Source organism: Herpailurus yagouaroundi, unplaced genomic scaffold, assembly GCF_014898765.1.
Source record: "Herpailurus yagouaroundi ecotype Mexico unplaced genomic scaffold, PumYag 59, whole genome shotgun sequence".
NCBI lineage: Eukaryota > Metazoa > Chordata > Mammalia > Carnivora > Felidae > Herpailurus > Herpailurus yagouaroundi.
In genome coordinates this window covers 107,235-122,298 of record NW_024412384.1, presented here as the reverse complement: position 1 = coordinate 122,298, position 15,064 = coordinate 107,235, and the positions used below count along the sequence as shown (strand labels likewise).

Sequence of the window (15,064 nt, the reverse complement as noted above, 5' to 3'; positions counted from 1 at the left end):
ATTTATAATTGTTAGCTCTTCCTGATGGATAGACCCTGTCACTATTATATAATGTCCTTCTTCATCTCTTGTTACAGCCTTTAATTTAAAGTCTAGTTTGTCTGATATAAGTATGGCTACTCCAGCTTTCTTTTGGCTTCCAGTAGCATGATAAATAGTTCTCCATCCCCTCACTCTCAATCTGAAGGTGTCCTCAGGTCTAAAATGAGTCTCTTGTAGACAGCAAATAGATGGGTCTTGTTTTTTTATCCATTCTGATACCCTATGTCTTTTGGTTGGCGCATTTAATCCATTTACATTCAGTGTTATTATAGAAAGATATGGGTTTAGAGTCATTGTGATGTCTGTATGTTTTATGCTTGTAGTGATGTCTCTGGTACTTTGTCTCACAGGGTCCCCCTTAGGATCTCTTGTAGGGCTGGTTTAGTGGTGACAAATTCCTTCAGTTTTTGTCTGTTTGGGAAGACCTTTATCTCTCCTTCTATTCTAAATGACAGGCTTGCTGGATAAAGGATTCTCGGCTGCATATTTTTTCTGTCTAGCACACTGAAAATCTCGTGCCAACTCTTTCTGGCCTGCCAAGTTTCAAAAGAGAGATCAGTCACGAGTCTTATAGGTCTCCCTTTATATGTGAGGGCACGTTTACCCCTTGCTGCTTTCAGAATTTTCTCTTTATCCTTGTATTTTGCCAGTTTCACTATGATATGTCGTGCAGAAGATCGATTCAAGTTACGTCTGAAGGGAGTTCTCTGTTCCTCTTGGATTTCAATGCCTTTTTCCTTCCCCACTTCAGGGAAGTTCTCAGCTATTATTTCTTCAAGTACCCCTTCAGCACCTTTCCCTCTCTCTTCCTCCCCTGGGATACCAATTATGTGTATATTATTTCTTTTTAGTGTATCACTTAGTTCTCTAATTTTCCCCTCATACTCCTGGATTTTTTTATCTCTCTTTTTCTCAGCTTCCTCTTTTTCCATAACTTTATCTTCTAGTTCACCTATTCTCTCCTCTGCCTCTTCAATCCGAGCTGTGGTGGTTTCCAATTTGTTATGCATTTCATTTAAAGCGTTTTTCAGCTCCTCGTGACTGTTCCTTAGTCCCTTGATCTCTGTAGCAAGAGATTCTCTGCTGTCAGCTATACTGTTTTCAAGCCCAGCGATTAATTTTATGACTATTATTCTAAATTCACTTTCTGTTATATTATTTAAATCCTTTTTGATCAGCTCATTAGCTGTTGTTATTTCCTGGAGATTCTTCTGAGGGGAATTCTTCCGCTTGGTCATTTTGGATAGTCCCTGGCGTGGTGAGGACCTGCAGGGCACTTCCCCTGTGCTGTGGTGTATAACTGGAGTTGGTGGGCGGAGCCGCAGTCAGACCTGATGTCTGCCCCCAGCCCACCGCTGGGGCCACAGTCAGACTGGTGCGTGCCTTCTCTTCCCCTCTCCTAGGGGCGGGATTCACTGTGGGGTGGGGTGGCCTGTCTGGGCTACTTGCACACTGCCAGGCTTGTGATGCTGGGGATCTGGCGTCTTAGCTGGGGTGGGTAGGCAAGGTGCACAGGGGCAGGAGGGGCAGGCTTAGCTTGCTTCTCCTTAGGTGATCCACTTCAGGAGGGGCCCTGTGGCAGCAGCAGGGAGTCAGATCCGCTGCCGGAGGTTTGGCTCCGCAGAAGCGCAGAGTTGGGTGTTTGTGTGGAGCGAGCAAGTTCCCTGGCAGGAACTGGTTCTCTTTGGGATTTTGGCTGGGGGATGGGCGGGGGAGATGGCGCTGGCGAGCGCCGTTGTTCCCCACCAAACTGAGCTCTGTCGTCCGGGGGCTCAGCAGCTTTCCTTCCCTTTGTCCTCCAGCCTTCCCGCTTTCTGAGCAGAGCTGTTAACTTATGACCTCCCAGCCGCTAAGTTGCGCTTGCTGTCGGAACACAGTCCGTCAGGCCCCTCCGCTTTTTGCAAGCCAGACTTGGGGGCTCTGCTTGGCCGGCGAGCCGCCCCTCTGCCCCGGCTCCCTCCCGCCAGTCCGTGGAGCGTGCACCGCCTCACCGCCCTTCCTACCCTCTTCCGTGGGCCTCTCGTCTGTGCTTGGCTCCGGCGACTCCGTTCTGCTAATCCTCTGGCGGTTTTCTGGGTTATTTAGGCAGGTGTAGGTGGAATCTAAGTGATCAGCAGGACGCGCGGTGAGCCCAGCGTCCTCCTACACCGCCATCTTCCCTCCTCTCCTATTGTCCCTTTCTTAAATGTTTGGAAGAATTCACCTGTATGGTCATCTGGTCCTAGACTTTTGTTTGTTGAGAGGTTAGGGGTTTTTTTTTGTTTTGTTTGTTTGTTTGTTTGTTTGTTTGTTTTTATTGCCTCACTTTCATTACCACCAGTCGGTCTGTTCAGATTATTTCTTCCTGACTATGTCTTAGAAGATTCTATGTCTCTAAGAATTTATCCATTTGTCCCAATTTTTTGTATATAACTGTTCATAGAAGATTCCTATGAGACTTAATATGGGTATGTATCATCATCATATTTCTTTTTGAAAAATACAGAAGTGGCAGTTTTCTGTTTGTAGGGCACATTTCTTCATTGATAAATCCATGGAAATAAATCTAATTCTTTGTAATAAGAATTATAGAATTTTATAAAGGGGGATTAGGAAGTATAAACTTCCCTTTATAAAATAAAGGGAAATGAAATTTAAAAAACTCCCTTCATAAAATTCATGGAGATGAAAAGTCAGCATAGGGAATATAGTCAATAATGTTATGATAATGTTGTATGGTGACAAACTTACCAGGGTGAGAACTGAGTAATGTATGGAATTATTGAATCAATATGTTGTACACTAGAAACTAACATAACTTTGTTAATTATACTTTAATAAAAATAAGAGATTTATAGAATCTTAGAATTGGAACTCAGAGATCTTAGGGGCATCATGACAGTAATTCTTTTTATACCAGCCCTAATAAATGAACAGTCAAGACCAGCTGACTTCACTGCTGTGGAGCACATCTCTTTCAGTCACTAGTATTTCCTACACTGTATTAAAATTGGTCTCCACAATAGGATACCTTGTTCTTAGTGACCCCTTTCTGTTCTAATTGCTGGTAGACCATTTATTTAATGTTCTTGAAGAGCTTATCAATAGTAGTTTCCATAATCTGCCTGTTTGCACAGAACATTAATCTTACAGGTACCTTTTCCACTGTCTGCGATTGCTAAGAGTGACTGTGGGGCCACATCAATAAATTTGTTCTATAAATTGAAAGAATTTAATGCCCTGGAATGGAAATTTCAGGCCAACCATCCTAAAAATTCTTATCCTGGGGACGCCTGGGTGGCTCAGTCAGTTAAGCGTCTGACTTTGGCTCAGGTCATGATGTCATGGCTCATGAGCTTGAGCCCTACATCGGGCACTCTTTGTCAGTGCAGAGCCTGCTTCACATGCTGTGTCTCCCCCTCCCCTGCTCATGCACTTTCTCTCAAAAACAAACTTTTTAAAAATTTTAAAAAATATTTTATCCTAATTTTCAGTTCTACCTTGAACAGTTCAATCAGAGCAATTGAACAGAATTCATCAATCCTTTAATTGTATCCAATAATGTAGAGAATGTGTTCCTATACACACCTTGAATTATATCTTTTGGACTCAAATGGAATACCATTATTTCATGAGTCTAATACTAGCTAACCTTTAGCACTTCTGGACCCTGTGTTAATTGTCTTACAGGCATTACTCTAGTTAATCCTCACAATAAACCTTTAAGCTATAGATAAGGTATTATTTATAGATAAGAAAATTGAGTCTTCAAGAGGTTATTTTCCAGAGTAATACATCTGTTAACTTTTGAGCTAGGATTATAAACAAGTCTGAATTTAGAATTGGAGCAAAGTGCCTGGGTGGCTTGGTTAAACGCCTGACTCTTGGTTTTGGCTCAGGTCATGATCTCACAATTTGTGAGATCAGGCCCCAAGTCAGGCTCTGTGGTGACAGTCCAGAGCCTGCTTGGGATTCTCTCTCTGCCTCTCTCTGTCCCTCCCCTGCTATAGACAAATAAATAGGTAGATATTTTAAAAGAAGAATTGGAGCTCTAATCACTATGATTTACTACCCTTCTGAAAAATCTTTTTCTTATAGTAAAATATACAAAATATATATATTTTGCCATTTTAGTGTACATTTCAGTTGTATTAAACATATTCACAATGTTGTGCAACCTTTACCACTATCCATTTCCAGAGCCTTTTCATCTTTCCCAACTGAAACAGAGTTGTATGAATACAGACCAAAGAATTTTTTAATGTTGTAAATACTTCATAATCTTAAAAGTTAATATTTACAAAATGTATATTCATAATAGGGCATAAGAAAATCTTAATGTTAACACTGATTATTTTTAAATATTTATTTGGGGGAGAGTGCATGTGGGGAAGGGGCAGAGAGAAGGGGACTGAGGATCCGAAGTGAGCTCTGCACTGAGAGGCTAGTTGCAGCAAGCCCGATGTGGGTCTCAAACTCATGAGCCTCGAGATCATGACCTGAGCCAAAGTCGGACACTCAACCAACTGAGCCACCCAGGTGCCCCTGTTAACACTGATTTTTATCTGAATATCGTCATAATAAATTTTGAAAACCACAACTAATTCTAAGAGTCACTGATAATTTAAATTCTTAATTCTTAAGAACATCATTTGGGCTTCTTAGTAAATAGTGTAGCATATTTACTAAATCCTACTTGGTCAAACTACACGCACAGTTGGTTTTGTTCACTCATTAATGTGAAAAGATTGGCCAGGTTAGTTGTTTACCCGATGGGTCGACTCCATGGAAACTCCAGATCTAGAAATCATGTATAGAGAACCTTTAGAGCCTGCATTATGATACTTGTAATCTCTTTCATGGTACTAGTTCTTTATTCTTTGGAGGCGGATTTGATGGAAAGTCAGTCAGTTTCAATTCCACAAACTAAAATAGACGAGGAAATTGAATATTCTGCTTTTCATTGACCTGTCAATATTCATTGAACATTTTTTTTAACGTTTACTTATTTTGAGAGAGCGCACGCATGAGTGGGAGGGGGCAGAGAGAGAGGGAAAGAATCCTGTGCAGGCTCCACACTCAGTGCAGGGCCTGACACAGGATTTGATCTCATGATTGTGAGTGAGATCCTGGCCTGAGCCGAAATCAAGAGCTGGATGCTATTCCTGAAATCATTATTACACTATATGTTAACTAACTTGGATTTAAATAAATAAATAAATTAAATAAATAAATAAATAAAGTCAGATGCTTAACCAGCTGAGCCACGCAGGCGCCCCTATTGAACATTTTTACCATGAATATTAAAAATAAATTGTCCATAAATTATTGAGGCTAATATTCATGGGTAGCAATTCATATTAGATTTAAATTCCAGAAAAAAGCTTTCAAAAATGTTTGGGCAGTGGAATCATTATTGCAAAGGGATTGTTCTTTTTAAATTTCCATTAAATAGTTTTAAAGTGCTTTCTGTGTGCCAGGCACTATCCTAGGCATTAGGGATATGATGATGGACATAACACATAATACGTTATCCCCACTCTCAAGAGTTTATAGTCTACTCAGCATGTATGAAATGTACATAATAGGTTAAAAAAAAAAAGTACATAAAACATTACCTTTTTAAGGGTTCTCAGTGTAGCTGCAGAACAGATATACATGTTAGCATATGATATGATCCCTAAGTAGAATAGAGAGGAATAAGCAAAAGTCTATGAAAACAGAAGAAAATTATGAAAATAACAGAAGCCATGCTTTAATTGATTTCTCACTACATATGAAGTTTGTTCATATATATATGAATATATACATATAGTGGTTCTTTTATATTTCTGTATCTTACGCTATTTGTTATAAAACAAGTTGTCTGTTTTTATTGTTTTAGACCAACTGGTGGGAGTGACAAGTGGACAGCTACAGCTTGTGACTGTCTTTCATTGTACCTGACTGGAGCTGTAGCAACCATAATCTTACAGGTGTGTAGTGGGCTAAACAGTTACAATGATGTTTTCTACAATTTATTGTTGAGAAAATAACAGCAAACTATTTGGATTTTTTGACAGCATTTTTGGTCTTGTTTCAAGTTATAACACCTGTTTATTATAGATACCCCATAGATGATTATATGAATTAATCAAAACATTTCTAAAGTAATAATCTTGAGTTGATAATTTGCATGTCAAAAAACATGCTAGAGAGCATTTCTAAAGCCTTTTGCTATACTTTACAAACTGAAGAGTTAGTCTTCTAGTGAAATCATATTGATTGTATGCATAAAAATGGGTGTTTGTGTAAGTATAGGTTTGAGAAGAGGGATATATTTTTTCAGAACCCTTAAAAGTATTCTTTCTTTACTTTTATTCCAATGGGATACCTTTTATTGTGTTAATGATTAGAATTTTCTTAGGTAATTTTTCCGTGTTACTTTTTCTATGTGTACTTTCTCTATTTTCCTAATTCCATGTGAAGCAGAGTATATAGGCCTTGCAGCACTTTCCTTTCTTTACACACACACACACACACACAGAGCACACCTGGGAAAATACATTTCAGTTCTATAATTTGCAAACGGTTTAGGAAGATAGACAAATTTGTAACTTATGTTCCCCCAGCCTGTTCTGGGCTGAAAGAAAAGTTTGCAGTCTGCCTCCCCTGACAGATACACCCATGTTTCACCTTGACAGTGAAGTCTTCCTGGGGTGCCTGGGTGGCTCAGTCAGTTGAGCGTCCAACTTTGACTGAGGTCATGATCTCGCAGTTCGTGGGTTTGAACCCTGCTTTGGGCTCTGCGCTGATGTTGCAGAACCTGCTCTCTGTCTCTGTCTCTTCTCTGTCCCTCCCTCTCTGCCTCTCCCCCACTCATGCACACCTGCTTACTCAGTGTCTTTCTCAAAATAAATAAACTTTAAAACAAGATAAGACAGTGAGGTCTTCCTGACACATTTCACAAACCAACTGTCTGTCCCACTTGACTCTCTTCCATGTTATTTTCTCTCTGATAGAGTCAGGTACCAAAATAACTTTAGTAGGTTGGAAATTTATTTTTCTGACTTGAATAAATGTGGAGGAAATGCCTGTGAGAAGTATGTTGTTTATAAGGTTTCCTTTTAGTATTTCATGTTTACTGTTTTCTTAAATCACTGCAGGAAAACAATACAACATGGCCATTACCTGTGAAAATTTTCTGCAGAGATGAGAAAGGAGAGCGTGTCGATGTTTCTGAATATTTGATTAAAAAGGGTTTGGCTTTGAGAGAAAGGAGGTATGTACTTTTTTTTTTAACACCAGTTTATAATGAAGGCTTCTTACTTGCCTGTGTAAATCCTTATATCTGTGTGCTTTCAAACCTGAATTTCATCTTGTTTGCTCCTAATGATTTACAAACTTAACCTTGAGAAGCCAGCTCAGAAATAAATTCATTCAGGATTGCTTATTTCTTTATTCAGGCTCATTAGCTCTTACATCTTTAAATCCCTACTGGCATTTCTGTTTTTATGTTTTCCGTTTTGCTTTGGCATTTACACTCTAAACCAAAGGAAAAGAGAATTACATACTGGGTACCATATCTGAGCCCTTTGCCATCATTTGCTTAGACAGAAATGTTGAAGCTTTATGTTGGAAATTGTGGTAGGTATATACCAAAATGTGTTTATGTGAAACACGAATGGATAGCAGAAAAGTAATTGAACAATATTTAAATTTAAAGACCTTTCAGGTACTAAGTTTGTGGTTTAAGGTACCATTGGTACAAGAGGCAAAGGATGAGGATATTGCTATAGCCCTAGCTGCTGCTTTTTATTTCTTGCCTTCTAGATACAAGGCCTATTAGAACTGCAAACACATGTTCCAAGTAGCCACTTTGTACCATACGTGGCCAGATCTCTTTTTTTATCTTGCACTATTAGAAATTAACTTATTTGGGCCAGGACCCCAGTCCTGATGTAATGGTAGGAGAATGAGAAATCAAAAATAAAATGGGGCATGAAGTAGTTAGGGAAGCATGGTAGCGTGTACTGGCATACAGCAAGGCTCTGCGTAAAGATACCCTGCATGTGTCTCTTTTCGGGTTCACTGGCTTTAGGCTAAAGCAATTCCTTGGTAAAAGAATGGTAAAGTGGAAAGTGCTAGGCAAGTTAATACTGCTAACAAGTACCACCGTGATGTTCTTTACTGCTTTTACGGCACTAAAACTATCAGCTGTCTCAAGGCTGAAGTCCAAGTGGGAACGATGTTAGTTGAAGAATTATGTAGCTGTCTCACAAGTGCTTATCTCCTTTTTTTTTTTTTTAAGAAAATACAAGAAAGTAAAAGAAACAAAAACCTACAATTCTATGAAAATAAACAATATTTCCTATAGGTTTTTTTTTATAGTAGGCGTACATTTTTTTAACTGGAAGGGAATGACAGGAAGTAAAAAAATTATGAGTTATAGCTTATTACCACTGACACTATCTCAGTAGTGCTGAATTATTTTTAAGGGACTTATTATTTGTATTATTTTGATAGAATGTGTGTATGTTCTGTCTGTGGACTAAATTAGAATCAGCCTGAAGATGTTGTATTTCCCTTTAAGATCTAGTTAATTGTACAATACTTGTAATATACTTTGAGATTTTAAGACAGAATAACATGTAAATATGAGACAGTAATTTAAAACACTTAAGTGAAATTATATTACTTTTTTCTCAAGTTGATTTATAATTTAAAACAATTTTTATTATAACTTAAATTATGCTCTTTTTTATGTAACAAATTAGACTAATGTATCCTAGACTAGAACAAATATTTTCTTTAAATTTCTAGTATATTTGAAGGACTCTCTTTATATCGTTTTCCAAAGAATGTTTTTATTTGCTCATGTTTAGATATATTATTTTTTGGATGTTACAGAATTAAAAAATTAAATAACAGCCATTCATCTGAGAAGTCTTTGGAAATCCCCCCAGAACAAGAAGATTCAATGGTTACAAAGTGTATTAAGACTAACTTTGACCCTGACAAAAAAGCTGCTGATGTTATCAGTGAACACAAGGTATCTGAATTTAAGCAGAAAATTCCAGAACCAAGAACCACTGGATGCTACAAACCACCAGCTATTCCTAACATGAAAGTATTTGAGGCAACAGTCAGCTGCATTGGCGATGATGGAACTATATTTGTAGTACCTAAGTTGTCAGGTAATATCTTTTATGTTATGTGGGATTGATTAATCACTAAAAGTAGTAGCTAGCAGCCCAGTTCTCTATGAAGAATACATAGACTGAAATACCTTGGGCAAGGTTTAACCTCATTTTCACAGGTTTTTTGTGAAAATAACTCCTGCAAAGTGCTTTTCACATAAAAATCATTTGTTGAGACATCAGGGATAGACACTGGGCATAAGAAAAACATGGAGCTGGTTCCAGGTTTGTAGGACCTGGCACTTATGCAAGTTTGGGAGCTCTCCAAGAGAAAAGAATACAAAAGTTCATATTCTGTAGAATGAGGAAAGAAACCACAACGTATGACTGGAGATGGGGAGCCCTTTGAGAATATTCATCTCCTTCCTGCTATCTCTTTAGGCTTATGTATAAATGTTTCCTTACTACAACCTGGGTGCATCCAGCATACCTTGTAACTAACAGCAGCTCTAGCACTCATGGGTATTTAAGTCCATTAGCTCCATAATTCCAGCTATGGATAGGGGTATGATGGCTATGCATTTGTTGAAATTTTTGTCTCATTTGTTGACCTCCTAAACCCTGTTTTTCTAATTCAAACACAAAACAAATCTGTGCAATTTGCTATTCTAGAAGTGAATAGTCATAGCTAAAGCTGGTTGACTGTTAACGTTGTCAGGCAATGTGCTAGATGTTTTACATTTAATCCCCCACAATACTGATAATGGAGACAGGTTCTGTCATACCAGGTTTACAGATTAAGCTGAGGCTCATGGTAAAGAAACAAGGTAAAGAAACAAGATCGCACAACTAAAGTGGTAGAACTGATGTGGCAGTTGCCCCATACTTTGCCTTCAGTGGTATCAGTTATGGGGATATGTATTTACTGTGGAAATGATGAGCCAATTAGCAGCAAATAACAACATTAGAATTTTAATTTTATATCCCAGAATTATGTTGTGTCTATCTAAGCATCAAGTAACACCTGACTTGTGTTCTACTTTACTTAAGTATGCTGGTAAAATGACATTATCTTAACATGGTAGTTCTTTTATATTAGGCTATCTGTTAATGTGTTTAGAGCTTTTAACCATGCTTTATTCCCAAAATAATGCTTACATTTATAACCAGAGATCAGAATAATTATTTACATGCTGTTAGTTCCATGTTTTGAAACGTATGGAAGCTACTGAAGGAGTTATATTTTTATTAAAGCTCTAGTAGTTCCTTATACTATTATCCCGGTGATGAGATTATTAAAGGTTATTGATGATTTCATATTGAAAATGGGAGAAAATTCTTCCTAAATGCTTTCTATTTTTAATAATTTCTTCAGAATTTGAGCTAACAAAAATGATGAATGAAATTCAAAGTAATTTAAAATGCCTTGGTCTTTTGGAGCCTTATTTGTGGAAAAAGGGAGAAGCCTGTGCAGTAAGAGGATCAGATACTATGTGGTATCGAGGCAAGGTAATGGAAGTTGTTGGCGGCAGTATTAAGGTGAGTCTGGTATACTTTTGTGACTACTTTAAGGCTAAATGTTATAATGTTAAGTGATCTTTAGAGTATAAATACATGAAAGTTTGATTAAAACATGTATTAATGAGTTCAGTCTTGTAGGAAGACCAGATACATTATACATTTATTCATAATAAGAATTTTTATTTCCAGGGCACCTGGCTGAGTCAGAGTGTGTGACTCTTAATCTTGGGGTCATAAGTTTGAGCCCCATGTTGGATGTAGAGAGAACTTAAATAGGGGCCTGGGTGGCTCAGCTGGTTAAGCATCGACTCTTGATTTCAGCTTGGGTCATGATTTTGTGAGATCCAGCCCCACATCAGGCTCTGTGCTGACAGCATGGAGCCTGCTTGGGATTCTCTCTTTGCCTTTCCCCGACTTGCACATGCACACATGTGTGTGCTTTCTCAAAAATAAATGAATGAATGAATAAGAATTTTTACTTTAAAGTATATTTATTAACTTGAATAATCAAAAATATTTCCAGGTAGAGATTTGGCTTTTGGTGCCTTAATGGTACCACTTACTTGTAATTGGCAGCCCTGTTCGTAAACAAACAAGTAAGGCAGCTTGTTTTCCAGTATGTTAGATATTTCCTTAGCAAATTTGTTTACAGCCCAGCTAATTTACCCTTTCACAGTAACAGTTTATCTTTCCAGAATACTGAGGTAGTACTTGAGTTTCATGCAAAATCTTCAGAGAGAACTGCATATTTTGAAAAACCGCATTCTTGGGGGGGGGAGGAAAATTTAAAGAGAAAAGTCTTTTGTTTCTACTTGCACAAGACTTTTATTACGTATTTGATGATGATACCTAACAATTACAAAGCACTTCAGGTTTTTAAGCTTCTTTCACATGTGTGCATTCATATTTTATAATTCATTTCCAACTATCGAATAGATTATTCACATTTTACTAATAAGAAAATTGATATTTAGATCCAGTGACAAGCCCAAGGTCACCATATCAGTGAGTAGTGATGCTGGCATTCATACCTATGCATCTGATTGCTAAATTTCCAGTCTGAGTCGTGTGCTTTTTCTGCTGGACTATGAGCTTTAAATCATTTTAAAGAAAGTGAAATGGTTTCAAATTTTCAGTATTTCAGCATATGGATACTTAAAGATTCATGTGTTTAAATGCAAATGGGTCCACTTTCACATACATTTGAATTGTTCAGATAACCCTTTTGCTTTCTTGATATAAAAGTAAACTAAAAATCAGGGCACCTGGGTGGTTCATTTGGTTAAGCGTCCAACTTCAGCCCACGTCATGATCTCATGGTTTGTGATTTTGAGCCACACGTCAGGCTCTGTGCTGACAGCTCAGAGCCTGGAGCCTGCTTCGATTCTTTGTCTCCCTCTCTGCCTCTCATGCTCTGTCTCTGTCTCTCTCTCCCACAGAAAAAAATAAATAAACAAACTTGCATTGTTGTCATGACACGTGAACTTTACATGTATGGAATCTAAATAAATAGGATGGTGGTGAACATTGATTTTTCTCACACTAAGATCTCTGTTTTAAATTTGTATTATACTTTGGTATTTTAATAATTACTTTTTATTTTTTCTTAAGGTCATTTTACATTTCAAGTATACACAATAAATTTTTCATTCCTTAACCTGATATCTTTAAAGTTTATCCTGTGGTCTGCTTTAAGAAATAATTACAGGGGGTTAGGGGAAGATGGCGACATAGGAGGACGCTGGGCTCACCGAGTACTGCTGATCACTCAGATTCCCCCTACACCTGCCTAAATAACCCAGAAATTTTCCAGAAGACTAGCAGAACAGATTCTCTGGAGCCAAGCACAGACGAGAGGCCCACAGAAGAGGGTAGGAAGGGCAGAGAGCCGGTGCACGCTCCACGGACTGGCGGGAGGGAGCTGGGGCGGAGGGGCGGCCTGCCGGCCAAGCAGAGGCCCCGAGTCTGGCTTGCAAAAGGGGAGGGGCCAGACGGAGTGTGTTCCGACAGCAAGCGGGACTTAACATCTGGAAGGTTATAAGTTAACAGCTCTGCTCGGAGAGCGGGAAGGCTGGAGGACAATGGGAGGGAGAGTTGTTGAGCCCTGGACGACAGAGCTCAGCTTGGTGGGGAACAAAGGCATTCGCCAGCCCCATCCCCCAGCTAAAATCCCAAAGGGAACCAGTTCCTGCCAGGGAACTTGCTTGCACCATGCAAACACCCAACGCTATGCTTCTGCGGATCCATTCCTCTGGCGGTGGGCCTGACTCCCTCCCGGTGCAGCAGGGCCCCTCCCGAAGTGGATCTCCAAAGGATAAGCGAGCTAGGCCTGCCCCTGCCGCCCCTGTACACCTTGCCAATCCACCCCAGCTAATACACCAGATCCCCAGCACCAGAAGCCTGACAGTGTGCAAGTAGCCCAGACAGGCCACGCCACCCCATAGTGAATCCCGCCCCTAGGAGAGGGGAAGAGAAGGCACAAACCAGTCTGACTGTGGCCCCAGCAGTGGGCTGGGGGCAGACATCAGGTCTGACTGTGGCCCCGCCCACCAACACAAGTTATTCAAGACAGCACAGGGGAAGTGCCCTGCAGTTCCGCACCACTCCAAGGACTATACAAAATGGCAAAACGGAAGAATTCCCCCCAAAAGAATTTCCAGGAAATAACAGCTAATGAACTGATCAAAAAGGATTTAAATATAACAAAGTGAATTTAGAATAATAGTCATAAAATTAATCACTGGGCTTGAAAACAGTATAGAGGGTAGCAGAGAATCTATTACTACAGAGATCAAGGGACTAAGGAACAGTCAGGAGGAGCTGAAAAATGCTATAAATGAACTGTGAAATAAAATGGAGACAACCATGGCTCAGATTGAAGAGGCAGAGGAGAGAATAGGTGAACTAGAAGATAAAATTCTGGAAAACAAGGAAGCTGAGAAAAAGATAAAAAAAAAAATCAGGAGTATGAGGGGAAAATTAGAGAACTGAGTGATGCACTGAAGAGAAATAATCTACGCATAATTGGTCTTCCAGAGGAGGAAGAGAGAGGGAAAGGTGCTGAAGGTGTACTTGAAGAAATAATAGCTGAGAACTTCCCAGATCTGGGGAAGGAAAAAGGCATTGAAATCCAAGAGGCACAGAGAACTCCCTTCAGACATAACTTGAATCAATCTTCTGCATGACATATCATAGTCATACAGGCAAAATACAAGGATAAAGAGAAAATTCTGAAAGCAGCTAGGGATAAACGTGCTGTAATATATAAAGGGAGACCGATAAGACTCGTGACGGATCTCTCTACTGAAACTTGGCAGGCCAGAAAGGAATGGCAGGAAATCTTCAATGTGATGAACAGAAAAAATATGCAGCCGAGAATCCTTTACCCAGCAAGTCTGTCATTTAGAATAGAGGGAGAGGGGCGCCTGGGTGGTGCAGTCGGTTAAGCGTCTGACTTCAGCCAGGTCACGATCTCGCGGTCCGTAGTTCGAGCCCCGCGTTGGGCTCTGGGCTGATGGCTCAGAGCCTGGAGCCTGTTTCCGATTCTGTGTCTCCCTCTCTCTCTGCCCCTCCCCCATTCATGCTCTGTCTCTCTCTGTCCCAAAAATAAATAAATGTTGAAAAAAAATTTTAGAATAGAGGGAGAGATAAAGGTCTTACCAAACAGACAAAAACTGAAGGAATTCGTCACCACTAAACCAGCCCTACAAGAGATCCAAAGGGGGATCCTGTGAGACAAAGTACCAGAGACATCGCTACAAGCATGAAACCTACAGACATCACAACAATTCTAAACCCATATCTTTCTATAATATTGAACGTAAATGGACTAAATGTGCCAACCAAAAGACAGAGTATCAGAATGGATAAAAAAAACAAGACCCATCTATTTTCTGTCTACAAGAGACTCATTTTAGACCTGAGGACACCTTCCGATTGAAAGGGAGGGGATGGAGAACTATTTATCATGCCACTGGAAGTGAAAAGAAAGCTGGAGTAGCCATACTTGTATCAGACAAACTAGACTTTAAATTAAAGGCTGTAACAAGAGATGAAAAAGGGCACTATAAAATAATTACAGGGAGTATCCATCAGGAAGAGCTAACAATTATAAATGTCTATGTGCCGAATACGGAAGCCCCCAAATATATAAAACAACTACTCACAAACATAAGCAACCTTATTGGATAAGAATGTGGCAATTGCAGGGGACTTTAACATCCCACGTACAACAATGGATAGATCATCTAGACACAGGATCAATAAAGAAACAAGGGCCCTGAATGATACATTGGATCAGATGGACGTGACAGATAGATTTAGAACTCTGCATCCCAAAGCAACAGAATATACTTTCTTCTCGAGTGCACATGGAACAGTCTCCAAGATAGATCACATACTGG

General features: G+C 39.4%; 1 protein-coding gene across 1 annotated transcript in view; it reads left to right on the top strand.

Moving 5' to 3' along the window:
- Positions 1-5,883: 5,883 nt before the first annotated feature.
- The window catches only part of RNF17 (ring finger protein 17), a gene marked incomplete at its 5' end in the record, with an annotated part of 44,258 nt that continues 35,077 nt past the window's right edge, over positions 5,884-15,064 (top strand). Inside the window, 4 exons of the mRNA XM_040455598.1 lie at positions 5,884-5,996; positions 7,167-7,282; positions 8,911-9,197; positions 10,516-10,679. Coding sequence (XP_040311532.1) covers positions 5,884-5,996; positions 7,167-7,282; positions 8,911-9,197; positions 10,516-10,679 — 680 coding nt within the window. The remainder of the gene's footprint in view (positions 5,997-7,166; positions 7,283-8,910; positions 9,198-10,515; positions 10,680-15,064) is intronic.